This window comes from Dipodomys spectabilis, unplaced genomic scaffold (genome assembly GCF_019054845.1).
Source record: "Dipodomys spectabilis isolate Male_0828 unplaced genomic scaffold, ASM1905484v1 ptg000096l, whole genome shotgun sequence".
In the NCBI taxonomy this organism is placed as follows: Eukaryota; Metazoa; Chordata; class Mammalia; order Rodentia; family Heteromyidae; genus Dipodomys; species Dipodomys spectabilis.
In genome coordinates, this window is record NW_024870773.1 from 7,768,133 (window position 1) to 7,782,715 (window position 14,583).

The 14,583-nt window shown below is 43.2% G+C and overlaps 1 protein-coding gene across 1 annotated transcript in view; it reads right to left on the reverse strand.

Moving 5' to 3' along the window:
- Gad2 (glutamate decarboxylase 2) overlaps window positions 1–14,583 on the reverse strand; it is a 67,985-nt gene that overhangs the window by 14,613 nt on the left and 38,789 nt on the right. Inside the window, exons 9-12 of the mRNA XM_042686155.1 lie at window positions 11,453–11,507; window positions 9,762–9,878; window positions 8,077–8,141; window positions 2,347–2,425 (exon numbers count right to left, since the gene is read on the reverse strand). Coding sequence (XP_042542089.1) covers window positions 2,347–2,425; window positions 8,077–8,141; window positions 9,762–9,878; window positions 11,453–11,507 — 316 coding nt within the window. The remainder of the gene's footprint in view (window positions 1–2,346; window positions 2,426–8,076; window positions 8,142–9,761; window positions 9,879–11,452; window positions 11,508–14,583) is intronic.

Sequence of the window (14,583 nt, forward strand, 5' to 3'; positions counted from 1 at the left end):
TTTTACTCAACCTATTGAGGGATATTTTGAATGGAGCTGGGTTAGGTAACCAGAGCCTCTAGCCTGGGTAACACCCACTTCTAGTCAGCAGATCCTTCCAATGCCTTCATCCAATCAGATCCAAATCCACCTATTTTTATCTGGCTTGCATTTCTTTTGGTGTGCCAGTGAGATGATGAGAGTCACTATCAAACATCTGGCTAAAATGTAGATAATAAAGATTTATTTTTTTCTTTTCAAGCAATACAGCTGAGGTTTGCATGATCTATAATAGGAGAAGATGTATCATACTGGAAGTTTGTTTGATAGAAAGTCAGCCTGAAATGATATTTGTCAATGTGTTCATCTCATTTTAGAGGAAAGTTTATATTTGAATTTTTATCTGCTTATTTTTGTGTAACTTCAATATATAGTTGTCAAGAGAAAGCATTATAAGAGCATGAGGAATAATAATATTCTTTCATCAAGAATCACTCTACTTTAAGAAATATGATCAAAGATACATGTTTGAGGATTTTTATCAAGCTACCATGTATTATGTAAGAAAATATTGTAGGACCATTAAAATCAGTTTTCTTTTTTAACCACACATGAGCTCAAAAGGTAGTCAGTAGTAGAACACTTATTTATCCTATGTGAGGGAGGCCCGAGGTTCTGTTGCCAGTATTGAGAAAACAGAATGCAGTGTTTGGAATATTATTCACATGATATAGTGTTAAATATAAAAAGAATAAGCATGTTTATATTACATAGGATGATAGTTGTTTTAATTGTATTTATTTATACCCTATATATTTTTCTAGAAAATTTGTGTGTGAAAATATTTTGGAACTGTAATAATGATTATCTCCAAATGGCAGAATTTTAGGCAGCTCTAAAATTATCCATATTTTCTATCTGGCCCAAATGATCTAATGTAGTTATGTGTTAATTTTATTTGAGTTTTCATTTTTCTATCAAAATATTGATTGATTGCTTGATTTTGGAGGTACTGAGATTTGAGCTCAGGGCCTCATGCTTGCCTGACCTGTACTCTACCTCTGAACTAAGACTTTGACCTTAATTTTATATATATATTTTTTTGGAGGGGTCCGGTTGTGGAGCCTGAACTCTGGGCCTGGGTGCTGTCTGGCTTTTTTCTTTTTGCTTATATGGTGCTGAGGAATCAAACCCATGCATGCAAGGCAAGCGCTCTACCACTGAGCCAACTTCCCAGCCCTAATTTTATATTTTTAAAGCAAGCAAAGATAAGTATTTTAAGATCCTTTTTCAATCTGGGGATTCTTTTTTTTTTTTTTTTGTCAGTCATAGGGCTTGAACTCTGGGCCTGAGCACTGTCCCTCACCTCTTCAGCTCAAGGCTAGCGTGCTCTACCACTTGAGCTACAGCGCCATTTCCAATCTGGGGATTCTTTATTAGTTCTTTTCTTTTCCTTTTTCTTTTTGGCCAGTCTTTTTGAACTGGAGGCTTTCTTCTTACTCTGCTTGCTTGCTGGGCTGGTACCCTACCATTTGAGTTGCACCTCCGGCCTGGGTTTTTGCAGGCTAATTGAAGTTGGAGTCTTTGCACTTTTCTGCCTGGATTGGCTTAGAATCTTGATCTTTCAGATCTCAGCCTTCCGAGTAGCTAGGATTATAGGTGTGAGCCACTGGCTCTCAGCTGGATTATGAATTCTAACAAAATAAAGTATAATAAGAATAAACTAAGGTTATTTACTTAAAGCTTATCAATAAAATTTATGTAGAGTGAGGAGATCTAACTTCACCTTGGCATCAGGGAGGAGAAATTTAGAGGCACTGACCAACAGTGAGTATCTAGAGTAAATGACCTCAAGGCCTTTTTGGCAGAAGTGTGTAGAATGGCAGTGGTCCTGGGTTATTCTTTTCGTATAGCAGATGACTTATCTTCTGAACATGACATTAACTAATAAAAAGAGCAGCACGGAACTGCAATATATATAATCACATTTTCTATTTCTATGTATCTGAATCTTAACACTTACCTTCTCTGTCATGTATATTTTTTCTTATGGTAAAACTATCTGTTTTTCTCTCTTATGGTAACAATGAATCCATCTCCTATTCCAGGAGTAAAGTAGAAATTTTATATTTTGAGCTGGTGTCCAGATTTGAGGACACCAAGGAAAGTTGAGGACAAAGCATCTTACAGATGAGGCCAAAGTTTCTGTCCTGAACATGGAGATCCTGGGCCACTTTGTCCTCCAGCACCAATAGGCCTTTAGAAGAGGCACATGCTCTGGGGAATGTGAGCATCTTGGGAAGAGGGTCAGCAGCGTAAGACAGGGAAGCCCATCTGCAGATGGGGACAGAGTCAGGAGAGACGTACCTCTTCTCTAACTAGGAGGGCTGAGCACTGCAAAGGGACTCCCATCATCTTGTGTGGGTTCCACGTCACAGAGTTGGCCCTAAAACAAACACATCACGTGAGAAGGAGACACCGTGCATCTGGTTAGAAGATTAGTGTCCAGCAGGGCCTCATTTGGGTAACACTCTTGCTTAGATGCCAGGAGGACCCTGCAGGACACCACAAAATCCGATTCTCACGCCTACAACTTGTCTTTGTCCACAGAGATGGTTAGGAAGGCCGTGCATGGCCTTGGCTGGTTCTTCTTCTGGTTCCAGTGAAGGCTCTGGACCCCCACAGTACTCTGGGATTCCCTCTTTGAGTGAGCAGGAGCATCGGGATCAGAACCTGGCCTTTGGTCACAGTGATCAGAGAACCAGGCAGCACCCCCCTGGACCCCACTGTTCCTGCTGTGGCCTGGAGCTGAGAGGGAATACGACTTCACTGCTAGAGTTTTCCTCTTACTTCAACCTCCTAGTCAATAGCAGACCAGATTTCCCAAATGTGTCTTTTTACAGGAGTGGTTAGGCCTATGTCCCATCTCCTCTCTAATTCAGAGCAGGGTGAGCTGTGTGCTGGCCTCCAGAGCAGAGGGTTTTGGGGTTTCCCCCCATTAGTTTTGCTCTCACACACCACAAAAATGCAATGCTGTTTTTTACCAATGACTGTGGCTCACCCACAATGAGGCACAGCTCAGCCATTGATGCTACCTGGGAAAGTAGGAAACAGAGCCCTGATGTCGATTTTTTCAATAAAAAGCAATTGGTACTATCCATTGGATTTGGGTCCAGCAAGTGTGTCTTAAGTCTTTCCTCCTCTTGGCACCAGAATGATCTCCATGCCCTGTTTATGGGCAGGTGTCCCCAGGGTAAGATCCACTGTGCATTCAGCCATGTCCCTTCATTTTCCTTTAGCTATTTTTATCATATCAGGCTGTGTGTGTGTGTGTGTGTGTGTGTGTATGTGTGTGCACATGCACATGCACACATGCTCAGAATGTTCTCTGCTGGGGTTTCTCAGGCCTGTGATGTTATATTCTCTTACTGGAATGTCATCTTCCTAGGCTTCGCTTGGTGAAGTCTTCCTTACTCTTTACCCTTCCAGACCTGGCAGCCTCATTCACCTTCCGTTGACTTCTCTCCCCTTTCCCACTGCTGCCTCATCTTCCCCCTCTTTGGATGCCCAGGGGAAGACGCTGCTTCCACCCTGAGCTCACGTGACTCAGCAAGGTTGTCTCTGTACTAAGTCAGCCAGCAGACTGGGCATCTTTGAGGATCAGAGTCACAGTGTGACCCTGGCCATTTTCTAGTGTTTGGCTGAATGATTTAGTCAAGTGGCTTCTGTAAGTTAGACACAACTGAACCTCATCTCTAAGACTGCTTTCAGATACATCCTTGTGCCTTGATTTGCACCTCAAACCAGCAGCCCCAAGTGAACTCTTTTATTTTTATTTTTATCAGTTGTGGGGCTTGAACTCAGGGCCTGGGCTATTTTGGCTCAAGGCTAGCATTCTGCCACTTTGAGCCACAGCACCACTTCTGGTTTTCTGGTTGGTTAATTAGAGATAAATAGTTTCACAGACTTTCCTGCCCAGGCTGGCTTCAAACTTTGATCCTCAGATCTCAGCCTCCTGAGTAGCTAAGATGAGCAGTGTCAGCCACTGGCACCCAGCAAGTGAACTCTTTTCCACTATTTATCTTTTCCAATCCTTCTTCTCTAGTGTCTGTGTTCTTGGTACAACTTTCTTCCAAGACATCCAGTTGTCAAACCTTGGGGTTATGCTTGTTTTCATTTTTATTTATTTTATTTTATTATTTTTTGTGCCAGTCCTGAGTCTTGAACTAGGGCCTGGGTGCTGTGCTCTACCACTTGAGCCACAATTCCACTTCTGGCTTTTATTTTTATTTATTTATTTTTAGTGGGTAAATGGGGGTAAGAGTCTCACAGACTTTCCTGTTCCGTCTGGCTTTGAACTACCATCTTCAGATCTCAGCCTCCCCAGTAGCTAGGATTACAGGTGTGAGCCACCAGAGCCCAGCGAGTTGTGTTTATTTCACTCTCTGCTTTGCCCCTGATGTCTTCTTTGCAGCTCCATTATCCCTACCCCTGGGAGACATCCACTCATTTGTCTCTGATCTTCAGACTCTGGTGAGAACTTCATAGCTTTTACCTCCCACAGGGTGGATGGGCAGGTGTAATATACCTAGTTTCTACTCAGGTGTAACTGCTCAGCCTCCATCTCTCTCATTCACCGCCAGCTTTCTAACCACATCCCTCCTCTGCTCAGAATCCCTGCCAGAATCCCCTCTGAGGCTCCTGTGACTGTGGTCTGCCACCATTTTGGTCCCCACACGAGGACTACAACGTCTACTTGCAATCTTGGTTCACACAGTCTTAATTCCAAGCTCAGGAGTCCGCAGTACAGAGACCCCTGGTAATGCTAGTGTGTCTCTGTGTCAAGTCCTTGCGGCAACCCGCTGCACCACGGATCTCCTTATCTCCTTGGTCTACTTATCCTTCAGCCACACTCATCGCCACTTTCTCCAAGGACCTCTTGCGGCCCCACCAGGGGTGTCTCTGCTCTGCACCTACAATGCCTCCCCCCCCCTTGCCTGTCTGGCCCTCATCTACCTGGTGATTTCAAACTCTGAGGCTGGTGTAGCAAGGCTGCCTCCAGGCTCTCCACTCAGCTCATGTGCCCTGGCTCTCCTGAGGGTGATGCAACTTCTGCTGCACTGGAACATTCCACACGTCTTTCAAGTTTTGAAGACAGAATGCTCAGTGGATGATGACAGGTAAGCACCCCACTGGAGAAGTGGGCTCAGGAAGAGATGGTGCGCAGGGAGGGGGCAGATGTGGGGCTATCTGGGTACTTCCTGCACCCTGTCAGCTTCCCCAGTTCTGGAAACTTCCACAGTGCTAGCCAGGAAGTGCGCTGTCTTCTGAGAACCCTCAAAATCAGAGGTGTAGAGCAGGGATCCAGTTTGTTGCTCTTTTGCAGTGAGGTTGACATGCAGAGACCTTCCAAGACCATTGATTTCAGGACAAGAACTTTCCTCCACTTTTAGACTAATTCTTAATCTTGGTGCTTGTGGCACTTGGAGAAAAAAAAAGTAATTTTCCCCCAAGTGAGACTCATTTGGTTCCTAAACATAGGCTCATGGACATTATGACCACAAGTTTCCACTGGTCTTTATGACCCTTTTCGCCCAAGAAGGCATGCCTTCTACTAAGAAATCAACAGGATGGGGATGCTCAGAAAGTGGGGGACTAAGGGAGCCTTGCCCAGAGCAGAGCACTGAACTCCCCTCATTTCTAAGACCTCACATTTGGCTATTGCACTTGGTAGATTTAGTTATAACAAAGTTTCAAAAATCACAGCAATAGGAATGTAGAGGACTAGGTGTTCCAGGATGAATGCTCTGAGCTCTGCTCTCAAATAATAGTCATTAGTACAAAAGTATGTGGGTGTTTATTTTTCTGAGGCTCAGGGTAGGTAATTTAGTGAGCCTGCAAATAGACAATGCTCCATGGTTCCTAGCACTCACAGTCACAGATGTCACGAAAGGTAGACTAGCAAATGCTTAGGCTTTGTGTCCCTAAGAAAGAAATTCACAGAAGAGAAAGTGTAGTATATAGATCAGCTCTCCTGAAAGCTCATGAGTGTGTGTGTGTGTGTGTGTGTGTGTGTGTGTGTGTGTGTGTGGGTGGGTGCACACACATACACACATGCATGTGGTGCTAGGGATGGAAACCACAGCCACAGTGTGCCAGGTAAGTGCTCTACCAGCCCATAAATTAAATTCCATTCTTGTTCTGATCATCTGAGCAGGTACCGCATCTATAACTCCTCTCCTCTCCTCTCCTCTCCTCTCATCTGCTCTCTTTTGCTTTCCTCTCCTCTCCTCTTCCCTTTCTTCTTCTTCCCTTCCTTCCCTTTTTTCCCCTCTCCTCCCCTCCCCTCCTCCCTTTCTTCTTTCTCCTTCTCCCTCTCCTTTTTGCTCCTTCTCCCTCTCCTTTCTCTCTCCCCTCTGCCTCTTTCACTCTCCCTTTGCTTCTCCTTCTCCCTCTCCCATCCTCTCTCTCTCTCTTCCTCTTTCCCTCTCCTTCCCCTATTTCTCTTTCATTCTCCATCTTCTCTTCTCATGTTGTATTATCTCTCTCTCTTTAATTCCTTGTCACTTCCTAGACTTCTGGTTTTATTTCGATCTTTAAGATGGATCAGGATTAGATCTCAGAGAAGCCTAAAAGGCTGGCTCTGGGAGGGTGACACACCTGCCCTCTGCCCTCTTACCTATGAGCATCCTGCAGAAAGAGCACACACATCTCTAATGCTGCAATCCAGCTGTGCCCAGACCAGAGCCCCTACCAACAAGAGACTCCATGTATAGGACTTAGATGATCTCTGCTGCCGCCCTGTTCCCACTAATTGAGCCACTCTTCTTAACTCTCTCCCAGTAGCCCATCCTGGTCTTGTGAGTCCTGTTTGTGAGCATCTCTGGGTGTCACACAGCATACCTTACATATACGCTTGGCATGGGCGCCCTGCATGAGCAGTGCTGACAGATGTTTCTGAGCTCCATTAGCCTCTTTCCCTCTTTCCTGCAACAGAATTTGTGCCAAGATGTCTAGGGGCAGAGCTAGTGTGAATCTCTCCCTGGGTGACATCTGGCTACTTGGCACAGCATGCGGGCATTTGGCAGCCGCGGATGGATTCGGAGTTTCTCCAGTGGCCTGGAGTGTCAGCATTCACACTAATGGTTGCCCGGCTGACTTGCCATGGGGTAATGGGAAAACCAGCCTCCCTCTGCACGTGGCTTGGAACCAGATCCCAAGGGTATTGTGCATTCTCTATTCCGTCTCTTAGTCCTGAAGATGTCTTATGCAAATCAAATATTCCTTCCTTTGTGTTGAGCTTTTCTCAATGGTCTACAGCTTAGGCTCGAACTAAAAGCTACTTCCTAGCACCAATCAGAGCTATGTCAGGAAAAGGCATGAAACTGAAATCCGGAGTATGTCTTGCTTTAAGTTAACCGACTGTATTAAACACCAAACCCAAGCCTTTCAACACTGATAACTTACAAGGCATTTGTGTGGAAAAATTATTCACTAGTTTCTTCAGAGTCACAGATATTACTCTTTTCAGAAGGATGGAAGCTATAGATCTCTCTAGAAAAATGTAGGCTGCTTGCAGGCTTCAGAGATCCCAGAAACGGATTCCAGAGAGCAATTGACCTCTGAGACACATTCTACCTGGATCACTTGATGAAAGTCTTGCTTTCCTGTACTTTGCACATAAGATTTCTGAGGGAACTATCGCACCAGCATGGGGCTGAAGGGTTCCTGGAAATGGAACACCATTTGCTTATCACATTTAACCCTCAACATTTCATAAGAAGAAACATGCAGCAGAATGCTGATGGCTCAGTCCTATAATCTTAGATACTCAGGAGGTTGAGATCTGAGGATCATGGTTTAAAGCCAGATGGGGCAGACAAGTCCATCAGACTCTTAGCTCCAATTAAATATCAGAAAACCAGAAGTGGCACTATGACTCAAAGTGGTAGGGCACTTGCCTTGAGTGAAAAAGCTCAGGGACAACACCTAAGGCCTGAGTTCAAGCCCCAAGACTGACAAAAATCAATCAATCAACCAATCAATCAATCAATCAAACCAAAAAAATGATAAAAGGAAAAAGGAAAATACACATACCTTTCCACACCACTCAGCTTCCACTTGTGTTTCCGGGACATCAGTAATCCTCCACCCCAAGCTGCCTGAGAAAGGAAATCATATAAGCATAAGGTAGCTGTTTCTCATGACTCAAAATTTCACATTTTTGGAGAATCATAATGTGAAAGTGCTCTGCTTGGTTCCAAGCAACATAGAGGAATTGGCCCTTCTGATGCTAGACCTCAAAGTGTAGGGTGGAGAACCATACTAAGGTGTCAGACTCTCCCACATTTATATGCGTATAAAGAGTCAAAGTGAGAAGAATCTTTCTCCATCTCATGCAGGTGGAATTCCTCAGCTGCAAATTGCAAAGCCCAAATGCTTCAAACCAGAGCTACTCAAAAGTGTGGGCCTCTAACAGTACAGAAATCTTGCACCACGATGTATGTCAACTTATGCCTTCTTTCCTTAAAAAAGTCTTCCAACGGGAGGAAAAAAAATCAAGTGACCCATCGGGTGATGTTGTTTTGTAATCAGTGATAATTTGATACAAACTTTTTACCTCAACACAGCTCATTGGCACATAATTTACAGATGGCAGCTGATTTTTTTTAAATTTTATTTTATTTTATTTGAGAACATACTGTACAGAGGGGTTACAATTACATGGGCAGGATAATGCATACATTTCTTACCAAGCATTGCAGCCTCCTCCTTTGTTTACCCTTCACCTCCCTTCCCAGCCTTCCCCCTCCCCCCCACCCAATCATACCCCCCTCCCCCCCCCCACACCGACATTGTAAAGCTGGTTTTGACATGACATTTTGTACTTCTCATTGTTGCAACAGGTCCACCTGAATCCTTAAACGACTGGCAGCTGATTTTTAAACAATTCTTTGAATGATCTATTGAGCTTAAATCTCTTCATCTTTTAAAAATGGCATTTTTTAATTTGAAAATAATAATACACCTGTATTGTTTTGCAGTGTAACTAAGCTTAAAGTCAAAACATGTCAAATATAATTTAGCTTCTGAGTTGAGCAAGCTAAAACTTTGGTGATTTGGTAATCCATTTTTCCTGGTAAGTGAAGTCTGCATTTCCCCGGCAAATATAGGAATACTTAACATGAACTTGAGGGTGTCTCTCTTTCTGTCTCTCTCTCATCTCTCTTTCTCTCCCTGCTCCCTCTCTCTGTGTGTATTGGTACTAGGACTTGAACTCAGAGCCAGGGTGCTGTCCCTTAGATGTTTTGCTTAAGGCTTTTGCTCTACCCCTTGAGCCACAGCTCCACTTCTGACTTTTGCTGGTTAATTGAAGACAAGGATCTTACAGATTTGTCTGTCCTGTCTGGCTTCAAACTGAGATCTTTAGTTCTCAGCCTCCTAAATAACTAGGATTACAGGTATGAGACACCAGAACCTCAACTTGAGATTTTAACTTCTGAATTTCCGCTCTACATGCAAGTGTTTTTTATCCTTTGATTATCATCAGGAAGGAAGATCTGAACAGTGTGCTCAGTTCATAGAACTGAGAATATTTTCATGCAGGTAACTTCAGGCATGATCAAGACATTGTATGCCATGCAATTGAGTGTTCATTTGTCTCTGAAACGTTTTAAGGCTCTGATGCCACCATTTTGAAAATAAAAGTAAATTGTCTTCTATGAATCCCGGAAGAAAATTGAACAAAGTCACTTTAATGGCCAGTCCTGAGGGATACTTACATCCACGTGCATCCAGATCTTGTACTTTTTGCAAAGGTCGGCCACAGCTAAGAGGGGATCAAATGCCCCGTACACCGTGGTCCCAGCCGTGGCGCTCACCAGGAAAGGAACAAATCCCTACAGAAATGAAAAGTCCCCAAATAGTGTAAATAGGAGGCCAACCTTTCCCCACTTTTTAAAGCTACTGAAAAACCATTGAAATTTTCTTCTTACCACATGCACACCTGAATTTCTGAAATTCTTAGAAGCGTTACCCACGCGTGAGCCTGGCCAGTCACTCTGTGGAACGTGGGTTCTCCATTGGTTTAGCAACCATATAGCAGTCATTAATTACCACTCCCATTTAACAGCCCATTCTGTTCTCTGAAAGGTTGTATGTTCCAGAGGTTTTCAGTGATCTCCATGAACCTTTTATCTATTCTAGAATTTTTCCAACCCCTCCCCCACTTTTTAACTGCTTTTGCTCATTTTCTAATTATTCTTTTCATGGAAGGCCCTTGTGTGAGCAAGCAGAAGGCCAGCTCATCACGTCTATTCATTTATTTACAGTCTAAGAGGCACAGGTTTGCACAAGACTAAACAATAAGCCAGGGCTTTTATCCTGCTGAGTGGTCCTCAGTCTGTCTGACTGTAGGCAAGTGGAAATTGAGATCGCAAGCTGTGGCTACAAGAAAGCAAAAGAATATCGCAAACGCGACCTTCCTTGTTTCCCCATTCCGTAACGAAGGTCCTGTTGCTTTAGGAGCCTGCTGTTACATCATCCGCCCCTAGGTGGCAGCAAAGGTTTAAGCTTGTGGGTCATGTCCCTCCAAGTGATTTGGTGAAGACAGATTGTAGGGAGAAAGGCATATATATGAAAGGAAATAATGACAAGAAAACGCCTTGTGAAGTCAGGAACTGTAGAGTGAGCATAAGAAGTAAAAGCTAAACAGTGGAAACAAACTCATTTGACAACTGTATGGGGGTGCAAATGGCTGTCTAATAATTTGTGAGGATCTTCTGCAGGTCTGTAGAATTTATTACTCACAAACAATTCTCTATTGCTGCCTGCAAAATAAGATGTGTAGTGAGCCAACCTTATCAGCCTGGGTCCAGGCGGGAGAAAACAACACCTTTTAAAGAACCAGGTGACAGTTCTTCCATGCTGTATACCTTCTATTTGTGAAAGTGAGTTTTCCAAAGTGTGTCTGCTTAATTCCAACTGTCAGACACAGGAAGAAAATGCTTTGGGAAGAACTGTTACACCCTCTCTGTATAAATTATGTCCTCATAAATGTAACCTTTTCTAAAGCAGAACCCACATACAACTCAGAGAAATAAATTTGTATTGGATACAAAATTCTGTTTTGACGTTAAAGCTAGGAGGGTGAAGTTGAGATCTGTTTCTAAAAATAAAACTTATTCAGCAGTGATACTCACCAGACACTATGTTGGAAATGAACTCTTTACAACTTAGGGGTTAGGGAGGGAGAGAGGAAAAACTGGGAGAAAATGAAGGCGAGAGTAACTGTGGTCAAAAGGAAATGTAGTCATTACCTGAATTATTTAACTGTAACTCCTCTGTATATCACCTTTACAATAAAATTTTTAAAAATAATAATAAATAAATTAAAACCTCAAAAAATAAAGTAAAATGCAAGCTGGGTGCTGGTGGCCAATGTATGTAATCTTATCTACTCAGGAAAACTTACTTTCTGTTTGGCCTCAAGGATTCTTCTTTCCAGATCAGATGGGATCATTTTCCCTCTGAAAGGAAAAAGAAATGTGTTACAGATTTGCTTGGAATAGTTTAGTTGGTTGTCTTTTCAGCATAAGAGGCCACTGGAAGGTAAAAATCTAACCCTGTACCATTGATAATGCTCAGTTAAAACAACTTCTTAGCAACTTCGCCTAACTCCGGCAACAAAGGTAAGAAGACCCATCTTAATAAATATGCCCAGTGAGGTGTTTCACATCTGTAATCCTAGGTATGTAGAAGGCATAGATAGGAAAATTGCTGTTCAAGGCCAGATCTAAGCAGAAAGGTGGGGCCCAAAATATAACTAAAGCAAAAAGGGCTGAGGGCATGGCTCAAGTGGCAGAGTATCTGCCTAGCAAGGCCCATAGTTCCAACCTCATGACCACCAAACCAAAAAAAAAAAAGGAGAAAGAATCCATTTAGCACATGAAAAACATTCAATTTTAATTGTTGAGGGGTGTGTGTGTGTGTGTGTGTGTGTGTGTGTGTGTGTGTGTGTGTGTGTGTTGGTCCTAGGGATTAAACTCAGGGCCTGGGCGCTGTCCCTGAGCTATTGCTCTAGCACTTGAGCCACAGCACCACTTCTTGTTTTGTTTTCTGAGTAGTTTATTGGAGCTAAGAGTCTCATGGACTTCACTGCCTGGGCTGCTTTGAAGGGCAATCCTCAGGTCTCAGCCTCCTGAGTAGCTAGGATTACAGGCATGAGCCACCAGCACCTGCCTGTGGAGGTTGTTTTTATGCAGTGTGACATTCCAGTTCAGACCTAGAGGGAAAAGCAAAGGGCAGAGAATAGGTCCTGGAGGAAGAAAAATACTCCAAGGTCATGTTTTCCCATTGGGATTGTAAAGCTAGGTTTTACGCAATTGGGAAAAGCAAAGGAGGGGTGGTTAACAAACATATCATCATCATTATTAGGAATGCTACTGGCATTTGGTAGGATTTTGTGCTTGACACTAGCTCAAGGGTACATTTGAGTCTCCTGGCTTCAGATACAGGGAGCACCACTTTATCACATCTTTTGGAGTTAACTTGCCTAAACTTTCACCTATTGAGATAATGCAGCTCTAATGTTTCCTCCTTCTTTAAGCTAATTTGGGCTTTATAGAGAGAAGAGGCAAGTTGTTTCTATCATTTTTGGTTGGGGCTAATAAAAGGAGGCGAGACATAATCATTGGAACATAAAATAGCATTGAAACGAAGCATGGAGAGCTACTGATTTAGGTGAAGCTATTCTCCAATGCAAAACAATTCCCCTGCCATTACTCGGGTGACAGTAAAATACAAGTCAACTAGTGACTAGTTTTGTCAAGCAGGAACTAAGGAAGGACATGACAGGTACCTATGAGGGTGAAAGATCTGGACTCGGATTCACAGCTGCTTCCTTTGGGGTGACCCCTGTGAGACTGAGCGGAGGAAGTGGGGGCGGCAGGGCTGAGGGCGGAACCCTAGCGCATCTTACTCCCTACTTTTCCTGTATCTTTCATCCCCTTTGTTGACGGGGGTGGGGGGGGTGGGGGGGTGGGAGGGGTGGGGGGGGTGGGGGGGTATGGAGACCGCTTCAACCAGCGAGACTCAGTTTCTCTCATGTGAGGTGCTACGCCAGACCTGCTATTATGGAAATGTTCACATTTCAGAGAAAATCTAGGTAGGGTATTTACCTTTTGCAGAACAATTGAAGCGCATGATAAATGCCACAGTACTTTTGTAGTTAACTATATGAAACTGGAGAGAATTCTTAGAAAGGAGTTAGCCGATTTTTGGCTTTTATCCAGTGGATCACTAGCTTGGACATTTTTTTGGGTCCGGTCGTGGGGCCTGAACTCTGGGCCTGGGCACTGTCCCTCAGCTCTTCAGCTCTCAAGGTTAGTGCTCTACCACTTGAGCCACAGCGACACTTCTGGCTTTTTTCTTTTTGCTTATATGGTGCTGAGGAATTGAACCCAGAGCCTCAGGCATGCAAGGCAAGCACTCTACCACTGAGCCACCTTCCCAGCCCCTAGCTTGGACATTTTTGAGGGAGATTAACTTGACAGTCATCCTGTACTTGTTCATCCCATTGGGACAGTTTGCTAAAGATAAGGCAGCCTCAGAGGGCCTGAGGTAAGAGGACCAACACAAGCTCTTTACACGAATGTTTCTCCCCCCACACATACTTCCTTGTTTTCTCTAATGCCAACCCTCACTGGTAGCAAGAAGGCAGTTTAAAAAAAGAAGACAGCTTCTTAATACACCTTACTTAGATCTGAGATATAGCGTACTGTGTTACAGTATACTGAGTGTGTGTATGTTATTAAGCACAAAGGATGACCATGTGGCCTCATGCCCTCTGTTTCCTAAGCCCTCTCCCTTGCATGTATCTGTAGAGAGAAGAGGATGTATGATCAAACGATCAAATGATAGAGTGTTAGCTTTGAGCAGAATAGCTTAACAACACCCAGGCAGAAATAATCACACACACACACACACACACACACACACACACACACACACACACACACACACACACAAAACCCCTCAATTTACCATGTAATAAACCATGGTTGGCTGTCCTAAATAACTTTTGAGAGCAGCAAAAATAAAAATGGTAATTACACAGCATGAAAAATTAATGACATGAGAAAAGTACATATAAAAATGAGGAACACCCTAAGTTACTCTCAGAGGAAAATGTACCGCTCTAAAGGTTTTCTGAAACTAGAAAATTAAAATAAACTTTTCATTAAATTAGAAAACTTGGTAAAATAGACTTGACTCATAAAGTCAAAAGCTGGGACACTGAAAACACCAATGGCTGCATAAATACCTGACTAACAAAAGAAGAGAGAGAAAATGCAATTTTTGCGATGAAGAAAGGCAGGTAGAACGATACCTTAATAATGCAAAAAATAAAGCTGTGTGGAATTTTTAACTCTTATTACTTGTATAGGGAACAGAAAATGTTTCTATTTTTCTGTGTCTTCCTACTTGAATTTACCAGAAACTTCTTATTCTTTTCTCCTCACTCTCCTTACTCATCTTCATTTCGACTAGTATGGATGCTGGCTGACTCTGTAGAATTAATATTGTAGAATTAATAAAAAAGAC